The 21,274-nt window shown below is 37.7% G+C and overlaps 1 protein-coding gene and 1 non-coding gene across 2 annotated transcripts; one reads left to right on the forward strand and one right to left on the reverse strand.

The window, feature by feature from the left end:
• Positions 1–6,162: 6,162 nt before the first annotated feature.
• LOC141699558 (small nucleolar RNA R71) lies at positions 6,163–6,269 on the reverse strand. The gene has a single exon (XR_012566008.1). It is a non-coding gene; the product is annotated as a small nucleolar RNA R71 (small nucleolar RNA).
• Positions 6,270–17,486: 11,217 nt separating this feature from the next.
• LOC141695658 (uncharacterized) lies at positions 17,487–21,096 on the forward strand. Its single transcript, XM_074499888.1, has 3 exons — positions 17,487–17,696; positions 17,783–18,128; positions 18,245–21,096. The coding sequence occupies exons 1-3, from the start codon at positions 17,487–17,489 to the stop codon at positions 21,094–21,096; spliced, it is 3,408 nt and encodes a 1,135-aa protein (XP_074355989.1).
• The last annotated feature ends 178 nt before the right edge of the window (positions 21,097–21,274 follow it).

Consider the following 21,274-nt stretch of genomic DNA (forward strand, 5'->3'; position numbering starts at 1 on the left):
ATGATAAAAGAGTAGAATAAAAATGAATTCTGCTTTTATACTATCTTAGAAATAAATTGTCAAAAATAATAAAATGAAAAAAAGTGACCAATCAAAATAGCCCAAAATAGCCGTTTAAAAAAAATAAACTGTAAAAATTATGTCACTTATCTGTTGTGTCATGCTTACAAACTGTAAGTATACTCGATGGATAATGTTCAGAGTTTTAACGGCTAAGATTGAGACAATTCGACGGATGAGGATAAATCAATTATCCATCGGGTTATAAAATAACCCAGAAAAGTAATTGATTTTTATTAAAAAATAATATTCTGACGGATGAAAAAACTTTGTGTCCCGACGGATGATGTTGATTGTCTCCCGACGGATAAGGCATATTGTCTTTCGACAGATGAAGCATTTTGTAACTCGACAGATATTGAATTATGTGCTCCATTGGTTGTAGATTTTTCTGCATTATCCTTATTCACTATTTCTTGATCACTTTTATCATCACTGTCATCACTAACCATCTCCACATTATCAAACGTGAGGCTTTCATGGAAATCTCCATCTTGCAGTCCTTCAATCTTTTTATCATCAAACACAACATGTATTGATTCCATAACAATGTTGGTTCTTAGATTGTAGACTCTGTATGCCTTTCCCACAGCATATCCAACAAAAATTCCTTCATCTGCTTTAGCATCAAACTTTCCATGTTGATCAGTTTGATTCCTTAAGATATAACATTTGCAGCCAAAGACATGAAGAAAATTTAGAGTTGACTTCCTATTCTTGAACAATTGGTAGGGTGTCATGCACTTTGCTTGATTAACCAAAGAAATATTTTGAGTGTAGCAGGCAGTATTCACAGCTTCAGCCCAAAAATATGTTGGTAACTTTGATTCTTCAAGCATTGTCCTTGTAGTTTCAATAAGACATCTGTTCTTTCTTTCCACTACTCTATTTTGTTGTGGAGTTCTTGTTGCAGAAAACTCATGCATAATCCCATTTTCTTCACAAAATGATCTCATCACAGAATTCTTGAACTCAGTTCCATTGTCATTCTTGATTCTTCTTACTTTAAAATCGGGATGATTGTTGACTTGCCTTATGTGATTGATGATGATTTCACTAGCTTCATCTTTAGATTTTAGGAAATATGTCCAAGAGAACTTTGAGAAATCATCAACAATTTCTAGGCAAAATCTTTTCCTTGAGATGGACAACATATTGACTAGTCCAAATAAATCCACGTGTAACAATTGCAAAGGTTCTTAAATTATTGAATCAAGCTTCTTTCTGAATGATGCTTTGATCTGCTTTCCTTTCTAGCAGGCATCACACAATCCATCCTTAGTAAACTCCACTTAAGGAATACCTCTTACTAGTTCTTTCTTGACAAGATCATTCATGGTCTTGAAGTTTAGATGGGACAGCTTCTTGTGCCACAGCCAACTTTCATCTTGACTTGCTTTACTTAGAAGACAAGTAACAGATTCTGCATTTGATGAGTTGAAGTCAGCTTGATACACATTTCCTTTTCTCACTCCAATGAAACCACTTTGTTGCTTCTTTTATTTGTCACAACACAGGCTTCTGAATTGAAGGTTACTGAATTGCCCTTATCACAAAGCTGGCTGATACTCAACAAATTTTGCTTGAGACCATCCACTAGGGCAACCTCTTCAATGATGACATTATCTTTTGAAATCAAGCCATATCCCACAGTATAACCTTTGTTGTCATCTCTAAAAGTAATACTTGTGCCAGATCTTTCCTTGAACTCAGTGAGTAAGGTAGAATCTCCAGTCATGTGCCTTGAGCAACCACTATCCAGATACCAAAGATTCTTTCTATTTCCCTGTACACATCAAAATCAAATCAAGTTGATTTTGGTACCCAAGTTTCCTTGGGTCCTGCCTTGGTAGCTTTCTTCTTTGGTTTATTAGGTTTGATCTAATTTGACTTGGGAATTTCTGATTCATCCTCAGTCATTTGAGTTTGACCTTTGAAACCAGTCATTAAAACAGAATTATCATGCACATTTTGATTATCAGGAAAAGTAATGCTATTTGAAAATATGTTATTCCAATAAGGCATGCTAAATGGCATTTGTAGCATACTAAATACAGCATAATAAGGATTAAGTACAAATGGAATATTAGCAAATTGTGCATTCATATTCTGAGTAGACATGGCATTCATAGGCATGGTAGGCATATCACATGTTGGGAAAAGAGGGAAGTACATACATATGAGTAGGTATGGCAAGTTTGCAATTAACAGACAGGTGATTAAAACTACCACACTTAACACAGATTTTTCTTGGTGCATATTTATCAGGTGTGTAGTTGTTATGCTTGTTAATTTCTACTTTCCCATTTCTATTGTTTTTCTTTTTAGCTTTTGCTTTAACCTCAATCTTTTCCAATCTGTCATTTAATTGCTTGATGGACAGATGACCAACATTAACTTTCTTCTCCTTCTTCACTTGACTTGATTCTCATGGAACAAAGTTTTTGGAAACTGATCCATATTTCTCATTCAACTTGGCAAGCTTAGCTTTGCTCACAGGTTTACTCACAATCGACGGATGTGGCTCTTTGTCACTCGACGGATAATCCTTTTGATTATCCGACGGATGATTTTCATCATCCGTTGAGTCCACATCTGTCAACAATCCTTCAACCAAATTGGATTCTAGCTTCTCATTACTCTTCTTCCAGGCTGCATCACAAAAGGACTCAATACCTTGAACTTTAGTGATTTGAGCATGGACATCTCTGGATGATTTCCATGCTTTAATCACTTCATGTTCTCGTTCAAGCTGCCTCTTTAAAATCTCTTCTTTTTTCAAGGACTCAGTTAATTCATCCTTAGCAATCTTACATTCAATTCTCAGTTTTTCAAATTTAATAAACTGAGACTCTAGCACATTATTCCTCTCACTTAAAAACAAATTGTTTTCTTTAATTTTAGCATTTTCCTTAGTGAGGGACTTAAGTGTAACACGCAAGCGATATAATTCTGTGGACATGTCATTGATTGCATCATTACACTCAGCTTTAGATAAATGTGCTAGGTTAGTGGTGATTACCTGATTACTTGAAGAACTTGTTTCTGTTTCATCAGACTTGGCCATCAGGGCTAGATTGACATAGTTTGTTTCTTCATCTTCATCCAAACCATCTGCAGCCCAGTCATTCTCCTGTGTGATGAAAGCCCTTTCCTTTTGTTTGAGAAACTCAAAGTATTTCTGTTTATAATCAACAGGCTCAAACTTCTTCTTGCTAGAATCAGACTATCTATATTCAATTACAAAATGCCCTGCCAAGCCATATTTGAAACATTTGAATTTGGATTTATCGACCATGTTTCTACTTGGCTTGGCTGCTCCAAAATTCTTTTTGAATTTGAGCTTGAAAAATCTTCTGGATAGGAATGCTAGATGTTCATTAATATCATCCATGTCATCTTGGCTCAAATGATCTTCATTTTCAGCTACCATCCCTTTACCTTTGCCTTTACAGACCTTTGATGTAGACTCAACAGCTTCTATTTTCATCTTTTTCTCTTTCTCTAACTCAGCAACCAGTGTTATGGACCCTCCTTTCTTCCTTCCTTTCTCCATCCTCTCATCTTGCTCTATTTCAAGCTCATATGTTTTCAGGATGCCATACAGTCTCTCCAAGGTGAACTCCTTGTAATCCTTTGAATTTCTCAATGAGACTGTCATTGGTTTCCATTCCTTTGGAAGAGATCTCAGGAACTTGAGGTTAGAGTCTTTTGTTTGATATACTTTTCCATGCAACTTGAGAGCATTTAGTAGCTTTTGAAATCTACTAAATATATCAGTGAGAGACTCACTATCTTCACAGTGGAAGTGCTCATATTGCTGAATTAGCAGCTGCATCTTATTCTCCCTTACTTGCTCAGTACCATCACAGATAATCTAGATTGTGTCCCAAACCTCTTTGGCTGTTTTGCAGTTAATGATGTTATCAAACATATCACCATCAACTCCATTGAACAGTATATTCATGGCCTTCTTATCTTTCCTGACTTGCTCAACATCAGGGTCTGGCCATTCATGCCTTGGTTTTGGAACAGATGGCTCATTGCCAGTTGCAGCTCCCATTGGTACATGAAGACTTCTCTCAAGGAAATCCACATAGGCCTCATCTTGGGAAAGAAGACGTAGGTGTATCTTCACCTTCCAGTGGTGATAATTATTTTTGTCCTGAAAAGGAATTTTAACTCCAACATCCTTCTTGTTCATCTTGCTGTTTATTGTGATCTTTATACTCTTTGTACTTCAAGAGCTTGCTCTGATACCAATTGTTATTCCCTAACAATACAACAAGAATTACATAAGGGTGGTTGAATGTAATTCTGGATACTTTTTCAAGATTCTAAAACAGTTCTTCCTTGATAAATATATAAGTGTTTGATTTGCAGGGTGCGGAATGTCTGAGTTAAGTGAATCAAACACAAAGTAATAAAAACACAAGTTTTTAAAACTTTATGGTGGATTTGAAAGTATCCACCAAAGATATATATATATATCCAATGAGAACCCTGTGAAGCTTGAATAGCTCACAGCTGCTTACAAGTTTGAACAACTAAACTTACAGAGAAATGCTACAGAATACAGCTTGAAAACGTTTATCTGAAATGTGTGTGCTTAGTTAATTGTTCTACTAGATACACTTAGTTTATATATCACCAAGTTTACATGAGAATAAGACAAGATAATAAAACAAAACATATCTAGTCTAACTCCATGCTGCTTCACTACTCTATTCCAGCATCTTTGAATATCTTCACAATAGCATGGAAATGGTAATGCTTCTTTGTTCTCAAATCCCTGCTTAACAGGCTGCCACATTCATTTTGCAAACACCCAACGCATGTGACTGTGTTGTCACTATCAACAGATATTTGAATTTGATCATCCGTCGGGTACATGCTTGTCATCCGTCGAGTGGCTTTGTTGATCATCCGTCGGGTAGCTATTTGACACTTGACTCCATTTCACTTATACAGAATTACAAGAAATCTCATATTTACAATTAATCAACCTATTCTGCATATCCACTAGTAGTCAACATGACTCATATGCTCCTACAGAATCTATACAAAGTTGTTTATAGAAATATGCTACAATACTTATTTATTACATAAGCTACTCACTCAATGGATGTCAATTGGTCATCCGTCGGGACTGTAAGGTTCATCCGTCAGGATTATATTTGATCATCTGTCGAGTGCTACAAAATTCACTAAGTTAAATCTACTAAGGTGTTTTGTTATTTCAATTTATCATCAAGTTCACAACATATTCCTAACATCATCTTAGCATAGAATAATAACCATACATTGTTGCTTAAGTGCATGAATTAATTAGTTAACCAATACAGTCTCTGTGGGAATGAACTAGAAGAGATTCTATACTACTTGTGAACTCGTATACTTGCGTGTAATATTAGCGCGTGTTTAGCGACTAACTAGTTTTTGGCGCCGCTGCCGGGGACTGCAATGTTAATTTATAGTTTATGTGCATTCCATCAGTGGTCGTTAAAGTTCATTGATTCGAACATTGTTACTTATTTGTTCCTTGTTTTATTTCAGGTACTCTAGCGAGGGTGTATGCATACGCATTCGCGTACTCGTAAGAGAACACTAAATAAAGCCAAGGAAGAACTTTTGGTAGTTCATAAGGAAGTTTTTGAGGAAGAAAAGAAGGTAAAAGAAGAAGATAAAGTTGAAGAACCAGCTTTAGTAGAGATGGGTGATCAAGCTGAAAATCCGAAGGCTTTGATGGATTATTCTCTGCCTAAGATTAATGACATTCAGTCAAGCATCATCAGACCAGCCATTAGGGCTAACACTTTTGAGATCAATTCAAGCACGATCCAGATGATACATAACTCAGTTCAGTTTGGGGGTTCTCCTACCGAAGACCCCAATATGCATATAAGGAATTTTATCGAGATCTGCGATACTTTCAAGTTCAAGGATGTGACTGAAGATGCTATCAAGCTATGCATCTTCCCATTCTCTTTAAGGGACAAAGCTAAGTGTTGGTTACTCTCTCTACCATCAGGGTCTATCACCACTTTGGAGGATCTTGTGCAAAAGTTTCTCATTAAATTATTCCCTTTGGCGAAGACTGCTGTAATCAGGAATGCTCTTACTCAGTTTGCTCAGCAAACTGTAGAATCTCTGTGTGAGGCTTGGGATCGATATAAGGAGATGCTAAGGGAGTGCACACACCATAGCATGCCTGATTGGATGATTATCAACTGTTTCTATAATGGATTGGGTGCTACTTCTAGACCCATGCTTGATGCAGCATCAGGAGGAGCCTTGTGGGCTAAAAGCTATGATGAAGCTTATGAACTTATTGAACCGATGGTTGCTAATGAGTACCAGAATCCTTCCCAGAGGCTGACTCAGGGAAAATTCGCAGGAATTCTGGAGTTGGACGCAGCAACTGCTATCGCTGCCCAACTTAAGGCTTTGACGATGAAGGTGGACACTTTGGCTAATTATGGAGTTAATCAAATCACTAGTGTTTGTGAGCTTTGTGCTGGAGCCCACGAGACTGATCAGTGCGCAATTTCTAGTGAATCAGCTCTGTTTGTGAGCAACTTCTAGGGAACGCAGTAACCAGTGCCAGCCACCTATTATCCCAACAACCGCAGTCATCCTAATTTCAGCTGGAGCAACACTCAGAATACAGTTCAACAACCTTATCAGCAATATCCAGCTAAGCAGTACAACCCCCTGGTTTTCAGCAACCGCAATATGCACCAAGACAACAACTCCAACTACAACAAGCCAATGAAAAATCTGAATTAGAGGAGTTGAAGCTTATGTGCAAGAGTCAAGATGTTTCTATCAAGACCTTGGAAAATCAAATTGGGCAAATTGTCATTGCCTTGCTGTAATAACCCCAATTTTTGGAAATTTTTGAAACCATTATGAATAGTGATTTTGCAGATTATGCTAAATAAGAAAACTTTTCATGCCACACTATGTAGGGGTTCTGTTATTGATATTCTGAGATTTTATTAGTGCTCTATATGGTATATAAGTGTATGTAAAGATCGTCAGAATCCAATTCCGAACATTTTGATTTTTCCCGGAAATCCACTAGATACGGAAAGAATTTAGTATAAGGTAACAGGATAAAAAGGATTTAAATTAAAGGATTATAAGAGAGGATCATAAAAGGAATATAATGTATTGAGAAAGGTTAAGGAAACCCAAGTAATAAGATCCCGGGTATGATCCCTCAAACGAGAAACGAGAACGAAAGTTAAGCGAACCGTATAACAGATCAGCGGTCATTAGGCAAACAATTAGGAAGTTAATCAAGGAGGTTAGGGATGATGAGGTCATCCAACCAATGAGAAGAGGGCAAGTAAGAGATGATGACACAATAAGGTGATGCAAGCATGACATAGGGAAGGAGGAGGTGTGGTTGGTTTATAACCACACAAATATAAGGTTATTAAGGTAATTAACCAAAATCTAAACAAAAACAACCAACCAAAAACAAATCAAAGCAAAAAACACAAAAATCTCTTTTTCTTCCAAGCTTGCTCTCGGCTTTTTCCCATTTTCAAGAAGAAGATTTTCAAAGTTCAAGTTCCAAGCTTCCTTAATTGGTAAGATAATTGTCTAGTACTCCTTATGCATAGATATAGCCATTCCATGAGTTTAAGCTTCAAATTTCTTCACAATCTCTTCCAATAATTCAAGGAAGAAGATGGTGAATAGTAACTTTCAAAGAAATAACTTTAGTTTTCTTGAATTTTATGAAAGGTTAAGGTTATACAAGCAAGGATCAAGGTTCTTTAGGCATTCAAAGCTCTTGTGTTGTGTTAAGAAGCTTCAAGAAGGTATAAACTCCAAACCCTAGCTTTAGTTTTGAGATTTAGGAATGGTTATGATTGATATAGTATATGTGAAGTATGAAGCTTGTTTGTTTAGAGTTTGGGTTGGAGTGGTAGTGAAATGAATGTTGAATCTTGTTGATTTGTTAAAGGAATTAAGTATAGTTTAAATTCATTATGAGAATAACATAAATTGGAAGAACTTGAGGTGTTGGGACTTTTGTAGTGTATTTTGGATGGATGTTGGTTGTATGAATGAATTGGGATTGATTGGTGGTTGTTTTGGAATGGTATAAAATTGGGAAATTGCATAAACATAGCCGTCGTAATGCCCGATTTACTTTAGACTGCTTTTGTTCATAACATTAGGACCCGAGAACTCCCTGCTAGGTTTTGACCATTGCCATTATTAGATAGTTCATGTTACGAGCTTCGTTTTAATATGTAGTTCGTTTGATTCCGATGTACGGTTTAGGAGAAACGACCGTTTTAAGTAACGGCGTTTTGCGACCGAACCATTACCCCTCGCCTTACTTTGAAACATAGGTTAAAGACCTTAAAGGACTAATTGGAGTATGAATCATTTATGTAAAGTGGATTAGGCAGTTGGTAAGGTGCTCGCGAAAGAATCGCCTTAAAACTCGTAATGGTTAATTTATTAAAAATGGTGGAGCCGGGGGTACTCGAGTGACTTAAGTAAATCGTTAAGCGCGAAAGCGAACATTAGGACTCTAAATGATTAAAGTCTAGTTTCTTAAGCGACCGGGGTCTAATTCCTACTTATGTTGTTGTTCATAGGTTATCAGGACCCACTCTAAGCTTAAGTCTATCCGGGAGCACTCAGGCAAGTTTTCTACCCGTTATACTGTTGTTGTGATGTATATGTGTATATGCATGATCTTGCGATAAGTGCATATTTATTATTAGCAAATTCTTGCGATATATTGTAGCATGTGATATGGTATATATGCATGCATGTTTCATATTCTTGATTTATATATCTGTTGGTTCAATTGCTTATAAAGTTGCATAATACCTATGCTAGAGATAAGCAGTAGTTGTGTATACCCTTAGTATAGGGACCCAAAGGTGAAAATATTTTCTAAAACCGGGAGTCGAGGATCCCGAGTAGATTTTATATATATATATATATATATATTTATATATATATGGCTATAGTTTTCAAAACTATTAATCGAATAAGGTTTATTCGATAACTTTATATTATTTAATGAATATTATTTCGAATATTCATTCGAGGGCTTATGACTCAGCTTATTTATTTATTGAATATTATTTCTAATATTCATTCGAGGGCTTATGACTCAGCTTATTTATTTATTGAATATTATTTCGAATATTTATTCGAGGGCTTATGACTCAGCTTATTTTATTTATTGAATATTATTTGAATATTCATTTGAGGATCTATGACTCCGATTATTTGCTGAGATATATTCTTTATTTTATTAAAGAATAAGGTGTCGATAATCAAACTTATCTTTGATGATTCAAATAAAGATAGTACTTTCGTATAAGTATATCTTTGGTTATTTAATTGGCCCAAAATGGCCTGGAAGTTCCGCTAAGACGGTCCATTCCTTAGGAGTCCAGTGTTCGGTTGACAAGTAAATCCGACAGGTTCTCCTCTACATGTAGAAAATGGTGGGGTTGTACTACTACGACTGATCATCGTAAGTGGTCTTCCTGGCGCGGCAAACTCCCGTAATGAGTTCATCATCCAATTGGATATTTCTGCAACACTACCCAGAGCACTTCGATAGAAAGGCTACAGTTGGGCGATTGTTGAGTGTTGGCAGGGTCAAGTTTTCAAAATGATGTTTGCATCAAATGAAGTATCTCATAACTTCATTTTATTTTGATGATATTTTAAAGATTGAATCTATTCAAGTAATATCGTGTAGTCTCATCTATGTGGTGAACTTTTGAACTAATTATAACTTGAACGGTGGTAGTTCAAGTAGTATTTGGAAAAGATATAAGTATATTGGAGTATCTTGTAACTTCATCTTTTAAACTTATATCTAGTAAATGATTATCTTATGCATGTCAAAGATTTTCAGAAAAACGTTGAGACAAGGTTAGATATATGAGATCACCTTGCAACGATAGTTTTATACAGTTATAAACTGGAACTCTGTGTATATTATGCATGGAAGAGGACTTCCAAGATTTTGAAAAGTATATATGTATATATACTGAATATTTTGTGACTTCATCGCATTAAGATATCAAACTTGGTTCATTTCTTCTTGACCAAGACTTTCATGAGTACTATGAGAATGCTCATATATTGTAAATCATTATACATATTATTTTGGTGGGCTTGTTGCTCACCCTTGCTTTCTTCTTTCATCACACAATAACAGATAGAAAAGATGAACAGGACCAAGCTCCCGATTCGCAAGCGATCAGGAAACGTTCCGCAGTTTCCTATAGGTGTTGATGTCGCTATAGCTGAGGTAGGAACTACCAATAGGCTAGGCTTTCAACTTTTGATGTACCAGACTTATGTATCTTTATCAATTGTAATAATGGAAAAGAAATGTAAATTTATTCAGAAACCCTTTTAAGGTGTATTGGCTTATAATTGTAGAATAAAACGACTTGTGATTATTTTTGGATATTCATCTCTGAGACTATAACTTGTGGTGTGTGTGTTTATTGTGGGGTCACAGTGCAGAGTAGTTGATTGTTTACTAAGATTGGGTGTTATTAAGGGAAATGGAATTCGTGACAACCCGAATCCCCGACCCTGGATTTGGGGGTGTTACAGAAATGGTATCAGAGCTAAGCATTATAAACCTCAGAGATGAAGTGACGTTAAGATAATAAGTTCACTAAGATAAATAAGAACTCTTGCCAAGTTCATAGTCGGACTACCTAATGTAGTACTGACAGTTAAAACCCTTAGGGGAACCCTTATAAATATCGTGATAGAAGCGTAGTTCGTTATCATATATGGTAGCGGGACTCCGAACCCTGAGGTTGAGGAGCAACAGCGCGATGATGTTTTATTACTAATTGGAGATCGGATTGTGGATCCGATAGAGCGTCCTAAGGCAGGACCGGATGATGTTGATATTGAGGATGTTGTCCTAGAAGAGATTGTTGCTGAGGAGGATCCCGTGAAGGATCCTGACAAGAATGAATAAAGGACCACTGAGAAATCGATGACCATGGTTGAGGCAACTCCCAGAGGTAGGATTGGTCGGTCACTACCAGAGGTTCATTCAAGTTTGTAAAGATAGTAGCCCCTTTAACGCGGCTTACTCGTAAGACTGAGAAGTTCGAATGGACAGAGAAATGCGAGAACAACTTTTAAGAACCGAAGCAAAGGTTGGTGACGTTCCCTATGTTGGCGTTGCCGGATGGAAAATGAGATTTTGTGAAGTGTAGTGACGCTTCGCATAAGGAATTAGGGTGCTTCTTATACAGCACAGCAAGGTAATCGTGTACGCGTCAAGACAATTAAGGAAATATAAAATTCGATATCCCCACCCATGAGCTTGGGCTCGTGGCAATAGTTTTGCCCTAAAGATTGGAGGCACTACTTGTATGGAGAAAAGTGCGAGATTTACACAAGCCATAAGTGCTCTAGTACATTTTCACGTAGAAAGAGCTCAACATGTGCCAAATGAGGTGGTTAGAGCTAATCAAGAATTATGATTGGGAGATTCTTTATCATTCAGGGAAAGCCAATGTGGTGGCTGATGCCCTTAGTAAAAAGGAGAGACTCAAGATAATAATGTCTTTGGGAGATTTTATAAGAGATTTTGAGAAAATGGAAATAGAAGTGAAGGTAACCGGAGCCGGTACCGAAAAGTTGTTTGAGATTGCAATACAGACCGAATTTTCGGAAAAGAACATATTGTGCCAGAAAAAGTGATGAATGAAGGCAGAAAGTCAACAAATAGATATGAGATTAATACCGAGAAAGATGATAAGGGAACAATGAGGTATTCCTACAGAATTTGGGTTCCAAATGTTCAAGAGCTTAAAGATGAGATCTTAGATGAAAGCTAATTTGATAATAAGATTTAGAGCAAACCCTGAACGTGATAGTCAGGGAGGTTGACATCAAGATAGAAGGAACCCATAATATAATGAAGTGGAAAACAAGGATTTTTAACGTATAAGATAACCCCGATTATGGGAGAAGGTTGGAACATTTCATACTGAGAAAACAGAAGTTGAACAAGATAGGGAGAATCAGGATGGTACTCCTATTGGGCAATTCATGGACCTGCCTAAACAGAACTTAGACTATTATCCCCAACCACCACCCTGAGGAAACAATGCGGCGAGAAATTCTTTCAGGTTCTTTAAGTCGCTAAGCTCTCAGAGTTCCAAGGAACAAGCTGACCTAGTCGAGGCAAGAGCCTGGCTAAAGGAAATACAGGAATCATTTGAGATTCTGAATGATTGACGAATCACAAAAGAGTGTTTTTGTCACTTACCCTCCTAAGAGAGAGACCACCCACTGGTGAAAAACCAAAGAAGGCACGGAGCAAGAGATTATAATAAACTGATTTAAGTTCAGTCAATTGTTTTTAGGAAAGTACTTCCCAAGGTTATGGAGATAGTGTAAAAGCTTTAGAGACAGAACAAAGGCAGAAGAGTATGATGAATTATGAATCTAAGTGGTAAAAGTTGTCAAGATTCGTTCTGAGGACACGAATCCAGAATGACGGGATGTTTGAAATCGATGCTTATGTTGGGTTGGTTCATGAAATAATGATAAGAGAAAGGAAAATAAAAAGAAACTGAAGTGGAAAGGAATATAAAGGCAATAGAGTTTGAGGTATGATAAGGGAGTTGGGTATGAGGAAACCCTAAAGACTCGTAGCAATAGAAATAGAAAAGTATGCATTCGTCAGGATGAGGGTGATTCACCATGGGTTAAAATTGATGGTTGAAGGCATAAGAGATACATATATTTTATCCCCTGTAAGTTGGGAGGATTCGAGGAAACCTTGAGATAGTTCGAAGGATAAATAATGAGACGCGGATAGACTGAGGAGACAAGGAAGTAAGAAATTAGGAAAATTGGATGAAGGAAGTGACCTTCAAGAATGTGAAGTGTAAGATCGGTGGCTCGATACCCAGAAAGGGAGACGCCAGGTATGAAAGATATCCCAACATTGAGGTGACTGTTGAGATAAACAGCAAAAGTAAATTAGGAATTATTAAGAAGAGGTTCATGTTGAACACGACCAATATCTTCCAGAACATCCTTGTTATCGTTACCAGATTAGGCAAGAAAAGCGGATAACCGTTGTTATCTTTTGGAGGCTATATTGATTAACCTCATTTTGAATACAGATGTTATTGTGAAATTAGGCATATACTATCGAGGTGGGAATGATTGATTAAGACACCCTTATCAGGGATATATGACTTGAATTATCCATGGAAGGATGCATGTACCTTTTTAAAGGTGGAATTAAGGATAGAACATCGGTAACTTAAAACGAATCCTAGGGGAATGCATAAAGGTTGGCATTTCACCCTTAATAGGGATAGTATGAGTTTTGACAGTATGAATTGGAAAGGATTAAGGTAATAACAACCTTTAAGAATCAGTGGAGAAATTTTCAGAAGTATATAGACAATGATTTTGGTATTAATAAATGGTATCTTGATATGCCCTGTATCTAGGGAATACAGGAGGAACAATTCAAGGATAACCTTAGAGGTTTTACAAGGAGAAAGGTAATATTCAAAATTCTCAAGAATAGAAATGTTGATAAAGGAAATATGACGTAATTATAATAATGCCAAGTGGGGCACGTGTTAAACCACGAGAAAGTATGGATCGAACCAGTAAAGGTCAAAATTGTTCAGGGCAATTAGGACCTAAGATAAAAGATGTTCTAAGTATGATTGAGAGTCAGTCGTGAAGTGATTAACCTCTAAAGACTGAGGCAATAACTTATGGAAAAATGGTGATATTTTTTTTACTCATCAGACTTTAAGGAAAACATCTTCACATAAGCTGTGATTGAAATGAGGTAGAAAATTATTTGGAGGTGGTTAAAATGACATTGACTGTAAGGAAATTTAACTATCAGGAAAGGCCAAAGAGGTGGCCGATACTTTAAAGGTAAAAGGATAATTATAGGCGCTTGTGCCAAAAGAATACATTGATGATGGTTAAAGCTATGAAGGTTGTATTATGGTTTGGAAGATTGGCATTCCTTATGATGACTGTGCAATACCCAACCGTAATAGTAGTTGGTAAAGGTTTCATTCGTGTAATCGCCATGAGCGGGCTATCTATCTCAGAAGATACTATCTTGAGATAAGCCAGGACCATGTTTCAAAAAGTACTATATGAACCCTTGAGTTAAGTCTTCTATTTAGGGCATACGATTAAGAATGGTATTAACCTGCTATCGTTGTTTTGACTGAAACTGTTCTGCAATTTTATCTACTTCATGTCATGAAAGTACGTCAGAGTTTGGAGTGTTCTTCATGAATTATGATTGGTGATTATGTTAACTCCTTAGAAGTATTCTATACGACATGTATGGACTCCGTATGGTTAGATATTAAGATTTCATGGAAAGTGAATGACGACAGTAGGTCAGTGGTGGACCATAGTAATGCAACAATGATTCTGCGAGTAATGAGCTGATTACAACCGTGAGAGTTGTATTGGAATGGATGTTGAGATTGAGTACCACTAATCGGGTCGTGGTAGTGTATAAGTTATCATTGATAGACTAATTAAGTAGAGTATCTACCTATTGAATATTTATTCCCTCTTATGAAAAGAGAGTCGTATTACTATATGAGGAAGGCTGCGGTGCAAGCATAGAATTCTAGTAACGATGATGTCTAGAATGAGATCCCAGATTCGATTTTCGATATCGAGGGAGTTTCAAAGGTGATTGTGTATAAGCTCGAGGAAGAGCATGGGTCCATAGAATGATGGATGGAATAGCAAAAATATTTAGGCATGTGAAATACGATGCTATAATACTTGATGTTGATATAAATATATATATGTTTTGTTCTCCTATGACAAACCTCTATAGTTCAGAGGTAGATTCCAAGCCAGATATTTTGTGGCAGTATATTTTTACATATATACAATTCTCTTCAATTCGTTCTTTTCTCTCCTTTTCATTTCATATAAGCTGAGAAGAACAACCCTTCCAGAAGGGGAGGTATTGCCGAATGACTATCTATCTGTGTGATAGAAGCCTAGTAGGATACCATCTATTGTTTAATTGCTTGTCAAGTACTAAAGGCTGGCCACCTTCCGTACTAACTATGCGATATAACAAGTGTTCATGATCATAGTGATCTCTCAATAAATTCTTTTACTTCTATATGAAGGACCAAGCTTTCGAAGATGGAAGCAGCTAAAGGAAGTAGTATCAGTACGGTGGTATTCCGATTCTAACGCGTTCGTGATACTAAGGTTGACGTGGTTGTTAAAAGGTTATAGAACGCTAACGAGCAAAAGTGTAACCAGTATAGTATTATCCGGATCTAATACCCAGCAGATATACACTTTCTTACCATTTCTGTCTCCCGCCCATCACTTTTCTTTTCCCCCTGTTTATTTCTTACCTTATTTAGTATATTTACTTCATCTTCTCAAATCTGTTCCGCCATTACTACTTACACCAAGCTCGTTTTCTTCTTATATATGGCATCTTGGAACTCAGAACATTCGGGTAGTATGAATTCTGATGAGTTTTTGAATTTTATTGGGCATAATTATGTTGCTCCCCCTTTGCTAGCTTTGCCTGCACCTCACAGGGACTTGTTGTTCGAAGAAGTGGCTAACCCCATTCCATTTTCACCGGATACACTCAGACGTATTCAAGAAGATATGAGTCTTATTGTCGCAGGGGGGTCTGCGAGACGGGAACAAGGACCTAGCCAAGGTGCAAATTCTTACTCATCTAAGCAATCTCAGACCCAATCTCTAGATTCTGTCACAAAGAAAGATAACTCATCCTCCCCTGTTCTTGAGGATTTACAAGATAGTTTTCATGTGCAAAATGGGGTATTGACTGTATTCGTCCCTAATGATTCTGGGATGAATGTTGAAACTGCTGAAAATGTTACTACTAACACAAACACAGAACCTTTACCTGAGAAAACCAACCCCCCTGTGTTGCGTAATTGGAGTTCAATTATAACAAAAAATATCCCTGTTGTTGGTCCTAGTAGCAGTCATAATGTCCAAATTTTATTTAATGAAGATGGTTCTGCAACTTTAAAACCTCCAAAGGAGTTTCTTCAAAATGCAAGGAAAATGTGGGACACTAGTATTTTGGGTCATTTTATTGGTGGCAGTTTTGACTTTAAATATGTCCGAGATTTTGCCTTCAGAATGTGGAAAAACAAAGGATTGACAAGAGTTTTTTACAGCTCTAAAGGCTATTTTACTCTTAAATTTGCTTCGATCAGCGAGAAGGATGAGGTTTTGGCCCTCAACTCTGTTTAGATTGGTGGTAGAACCCTGTATTTAGTTCCATGGATGGAAGCAAATAAGTTCAAAAGGAATGTGATTGAGACTGTACCATGTTGGATTAAATTCGAAGAAGTGCCCCACTCTTATTGGTCGAGGGAAGGCCTTACTTTTTTGGCTAAAGCAGTTAGAGTGCCCCTGAAATTTGATGAATTCACAGCCAAATTCGAACCAACAAAATTTGCATCTGTTCAAGTATTGCTCTCGTACTCTAGTCCAAGACCTGATTTTGTTTGGGTTCCAGTCTTGGATGATGATGGGAATGAGGAACTTGTGAAAGTTTCCGTTATTTACCCATAATTGCCTTACTCCTGTAGTCATTGTTGTGCCTTTGGGCATTCATATTCTAGATGTATCCATAACCCTGATGCAGTTAAACCAGCACCTAGACACAGGCCCGGAGGGGTAAATTCTAGAGCTACAAAGACTACAAAGATAAACTTAAATGGCAAAGAAAAAGCTCCGGCAAATGAAAATCAGGTTCAGGAAGATAAGGACTCTGATGTGCCTCCAATGGTTGTTGGGGAATTTCTGGGATGCGATATTGTTCTTGATGATGACCAAACCATTGGTGATGTTCAACCGGATGATACTGATATTTTGGATAATGGAGGCATAGACAATCTTGCATCGGATGATTTGACCTTTGAGACAGGTATTCAGGGTGTTCAGGGTTCTGGGTTGGTGCAAAATACAGATGTGTTAAAACCTCTTAGCACAGTTGTTGACGCCGATGTGGAGTCAATAAATGCAGCTCATGACTTGACAATTCAAGAAACTCAGGTTTTGAAACCTACACAGTCAATTGACACAATGGTTGAGACTAGTTTGGCTAAATCTCCAGGTCAGAAACGCCGGCGGGGTCGTAGTAAAGATGCAATTCGTGTGCAAACTCGCATGGCTGCATCAGTGATTACTACAGCACCTAAACAGCAGACTCATCCTGTGGTGATTGCTCTCAAAGCTCCTAAGGCAGATTTGGTTGATGAAGATGGTTTCACACTGGTCGTTAATAGGAAAAGTCCTGCTCATAAAAGAAGCCCAAAACTAGCAGTTCATCCAGTTAGTCTTCGTAGATTGCAATGAATTTCGCAGCATGGAATGTTAGGGGCCTCAACAAAGCCCCTCATCAAAAAGAGTTGCAAAACTTCATTTCTGTTAATAAATTACATTTTATGGGTATTCTGGAAACAAAGGTAAAAAGTGACAAAGCTCTAGCTATTTCGAAGAAAATAAATAGAGAGTGGCAATGGATTTTTAATTATGATCACCATTATAATGGGTGGGTTTGGGTAGGATGGAATCCTGCTATTTGGAATGTTTCAGTGCATTCCATGACTAGTCAAGTTATAACTTATAATGCTATTTTCTTGGAAAGAACCTTACTATGTTGATTTCTTTTGTTTATGCCCACAACGACGCTGTTGATCGAGTTCCCCTCTGGAACTATTGTTTGAATTTAAGTTCTGCTACCTCTCCATGGTGCATGCTTGGTGATTTTAATTGTGTTGTTGATCTGAGTGAAATATCTGGGGGAAGGGAACATTTTACTCCAGCTATGCAGATTTTTCAGGACTGTCTAGCCAATTGTGGTCTGAGCAGGGTTCGTACAGTGGGAGACAATTTTACATGGACGAATAAACGAATTGTTAACCCGGTGTTTAAATGTTTGGACAAGATGGTTGCGAATGGGGCTTGGTTTAATGTTTTTTCTGAAGGAATGTGTTTGTTAAACCTCGTAGTATTATGGATCACAATGCTCTCCTTTTTGAGGAACCTATGCAAATTCAAAAAATTGGAAAACCTTTCCAGTTTTTTAACTATATGATCGATGTTCCAGATTTTCAAACCACAGTCAAAAAAGCTTGGTCTCTACAGTGCTCAGGGTCATGTTTTTCGAGATATGCTAGAAAGCTTAAGGAAGTGAAAGTGTTGCTTCGTCAACTCAACAAAAATCATGGTAATGTCTCAGCAAATGTGTTACTAGCTCGTGCTAATCTTGAAGAACACCAAGTGTCTATGCTTAACAACGAGGATCCTTCTCTACTAGCTGTAGAAAAAGATTTGATCAATGCTCTTAACTTGACCTTGGCTGAGGATGAATCTTTTTATCTGCAAAAATCAAGGGTTAAATGGATGGGCCTTGGAGATGGCAACAATTCTTTTTTCCATCAGCAGTGCAAAGCCAATTGGAATCGTAATAAAATTTTGGTTCTTGAAAATGATCTGGGAAACTTGGTTTATGGTCAACAACTTTGTGCTAATGTAGCTGTTCAGTACTTTGAAAGTCTGCTTGGGCCTGAGGTTGCTCCATCAGCCATTGATTTATCTTCGGTTGACTGTCCAGCTTTAACTGATACTCAGGCTTCTATGCTTACTGCTGCTGTAAATGATGCTCTGATTTTCAACACTCTGAAGAAAATGAAGAAAAACAAATCGCCAGGTCCTGACGGAGTTAATGTAGAATTTTTCCTTGCTACTTGGAGTACTACAGGTCCGGATTTCTGTGATTCTATCAAGTCATTTTTTGATTCAGGGATTCTTCCTTCAGGAATAAACTCAACTCTAATATCTCTTATTCCCAAAGTGAATTCTTCTACTATAATGGCTGATTTTTGCCCTATATCCCTCTGCACGGTCATGTATAAATGTATCTCTAAGATATTAGCAGCTCGGTTAAAATCTATTATGCCTACAGTCATAGATATTGCCCAGTCAGCTTTTATTACTGGACGATCCATCTCAGACAACATATTGCTTGCTCAGGAGTTATTCCGTGGGTATGAGAGGGAAACTGGAACACCTAAATGTGCTTTAAAGATAGATCTTCATAAGGCTTTTGATTCTCTAAAATGGGACTTCATTTTGGTTGTCTTAGTTCGTTTTCAATTCCCTGACATTGTGATCAAGTGGATCAAAGCCTGCTTGTTTACAACCAAATTCTCTGTGAAGTTAAATGGCATCATTCATGGTTATTTTAGAGGGACAAAGGGCATCCGTCAAGGGGACCCCTTGTCACCTTATATTTTCGCTCTTTGCATGCAAGTTCTTTCTAGCCTTCTTAACAGGATTCCTCCTGGTTTTCGATACCACTGGCGTTGCAAAGAAATGGGTCTGACCCACCTGTTTTTTGCGGATGATGTTCTTTTTTTTAGTCATGGATCTCAAGAGTCTGTCATGCATATAATGAACTCCATTCATCAGTTTTCTTCTTGGAGTGGTTTAACTCCGAATATCCACAAAAGTAACAGCTATCTTTGTAATTGTGATAGCAACTTTATTACTTGGTTTGATACGCTGCTTATACGTCGAGGTAGCTTACCAGTTCGTTTTCTTGGAGTTCCTTTAATCACAGCTCAGCTCTGTGTTAATGACTGCATTCCTCTCATCAATAAAATCACGGCCAGGCTTAACTCATGGACTTCGTTGCTGCTTTCTCTGGCTGGGAGAGCTTTACTTCTGAAGTCAGTTATTTGTGCTCTCCAAGCTTTTTGGAGTAATCACTTTCTCCTGCCAAGTTCAATCCATGCTAACATCCAATCCCCGTTAACCAGGTTCTTATGGCGTGGAAATACTAACCATAAGGGAGGTGCAAAAATTTCATGGCAAACTGTGTGCCTTCCCAGAGAAGAGGGAGGACTTGGCTTGCGAAATATGATTGAGTGGAATAAATCTCAAATCATCTGTCATTTGCTGAAGGTCATCACGAAATCAAAAACCCTGTGGGCTTCCTGGGTGAACAAAACAGTTCTCAAAGGCAAGAATTTTTGGACAACTAAAATCCCTTCAGATTGTTCGTGGATCTGGAAAAAAGTGCTTAAGCTTCGTTCGTTAGCTATGCGATTTGTCTCTTACAAAATTGGTAATGGCTCCTCCATCTCCATTTGGTTCGACCCTTGGTGGCAACATTCTTGTCTAGCTTCAACTGTGGTCTCTCCTATTATTTCCCAGACTGGTTTACATCACAGGGACAAGCTTGATGCTATTATTTGTAATGGGGTGTGGTGTCTCCCAACAGGCAACACTCGAAGTCACCATCTCGATCCATTGCTGGTGCACTGGCTTGCAAATTTTGATCATCCAACTCTGCATGCAGGACGTGATGTTTTATTATGGAATGGTATTGATGCTTCAAAGGCTAAAACTTGGGATATTTGGGAATCTATCCGTTTTAAGGCTGATTTGGTTCCCTGGCACTCAGGAGTCTGGCATAAACTCCGTGTGAATAGATATGCCCACCACCAGTGGGTTGCTTGCCATGGCAGACTACACACTCTAACTCACCTTCACAGATTCGGTTTGGCTACTTCTCAGCAATGCTTTCTGTGCATCTGTGGCCGAGAGACAACCTCGCATATATTTCTTCATTGTTCATATAGCAGCTGGATCCTTGGCAATATTATGTCTCCTTTCGGTATTGACATTCGAGGAGAGTCCTGGAACAGTTTCATCATCTCCCTTCTGCATCTCCCGGATAAGACTACGAGCATCTTGGCTCTCTGTTATGCACAAATATTTTGCTACCATATTTGGCGTGAGCGCAACGCTCGAGCCCATGACTTGGGTATTTTTGGTCCGAGAAAGCTTCTAACAGGAATCAAAAAGGATTTTGTTGCTAGACTTAATAGCTCAGCTTGGTTTACTAAGATGCTTGATGTTAGGCCTGATCTTATTCACTGTATTAGCATGTAGTAGGTTTTCCCTTTTGTTTTCTTTCTCTCTCCAATCTTTTTATTCTTAGATTGGTTAGAGATAGTTCTCTCTATGGCTTGTCATAGAGCATAGGGTCGATCCCTTTGTGCCTTTTTTTGGTTCTGCTGATATATACATAATTTAGCAAAAAAAAAGATAGTAATGACTACAAAATGGA

This window comes from Apium graveolens, chromosome 11 (assembly GCF_009905375.1).
Source record: "Apium graveolens cultivar Ventura chromosome 11, ASM990537v1, whole genome shotgun sequence".
In the NCBI taxonomy this organism is placed as follows: domain Eukaryota; kingdom Viridiplantae; phylum Streptophyta; class Magnoliopsida; order Apiales; family Apiaceae; genus Apium; species Apium graveolens.

Bases quoted from the DNA above. Each gene is read 5' to 3' on its own strand.
- LOC141695658 (XM_074499888.1), top strand. From the start codon at position 17,487: ATGAATTTCGCAGCATGGAATGTTAGGGGCCTCAACAAAGCCCCTCAT. The intron at 17,697-17,782 runs GTAGGATGGAAT...TTTCTTGGAAAG, and splicing joins ATTATAATGGGTGGGTTTGG to AACCTTACTATGTTGATTTC. The intron at 18,129-18,244 runs GTTTGTTAAACC...TCGATGTTCCAG, and splicing joins TGTTTTTTCTGAAGGAATGT to ATTTTCAAACCACAGTCAAA.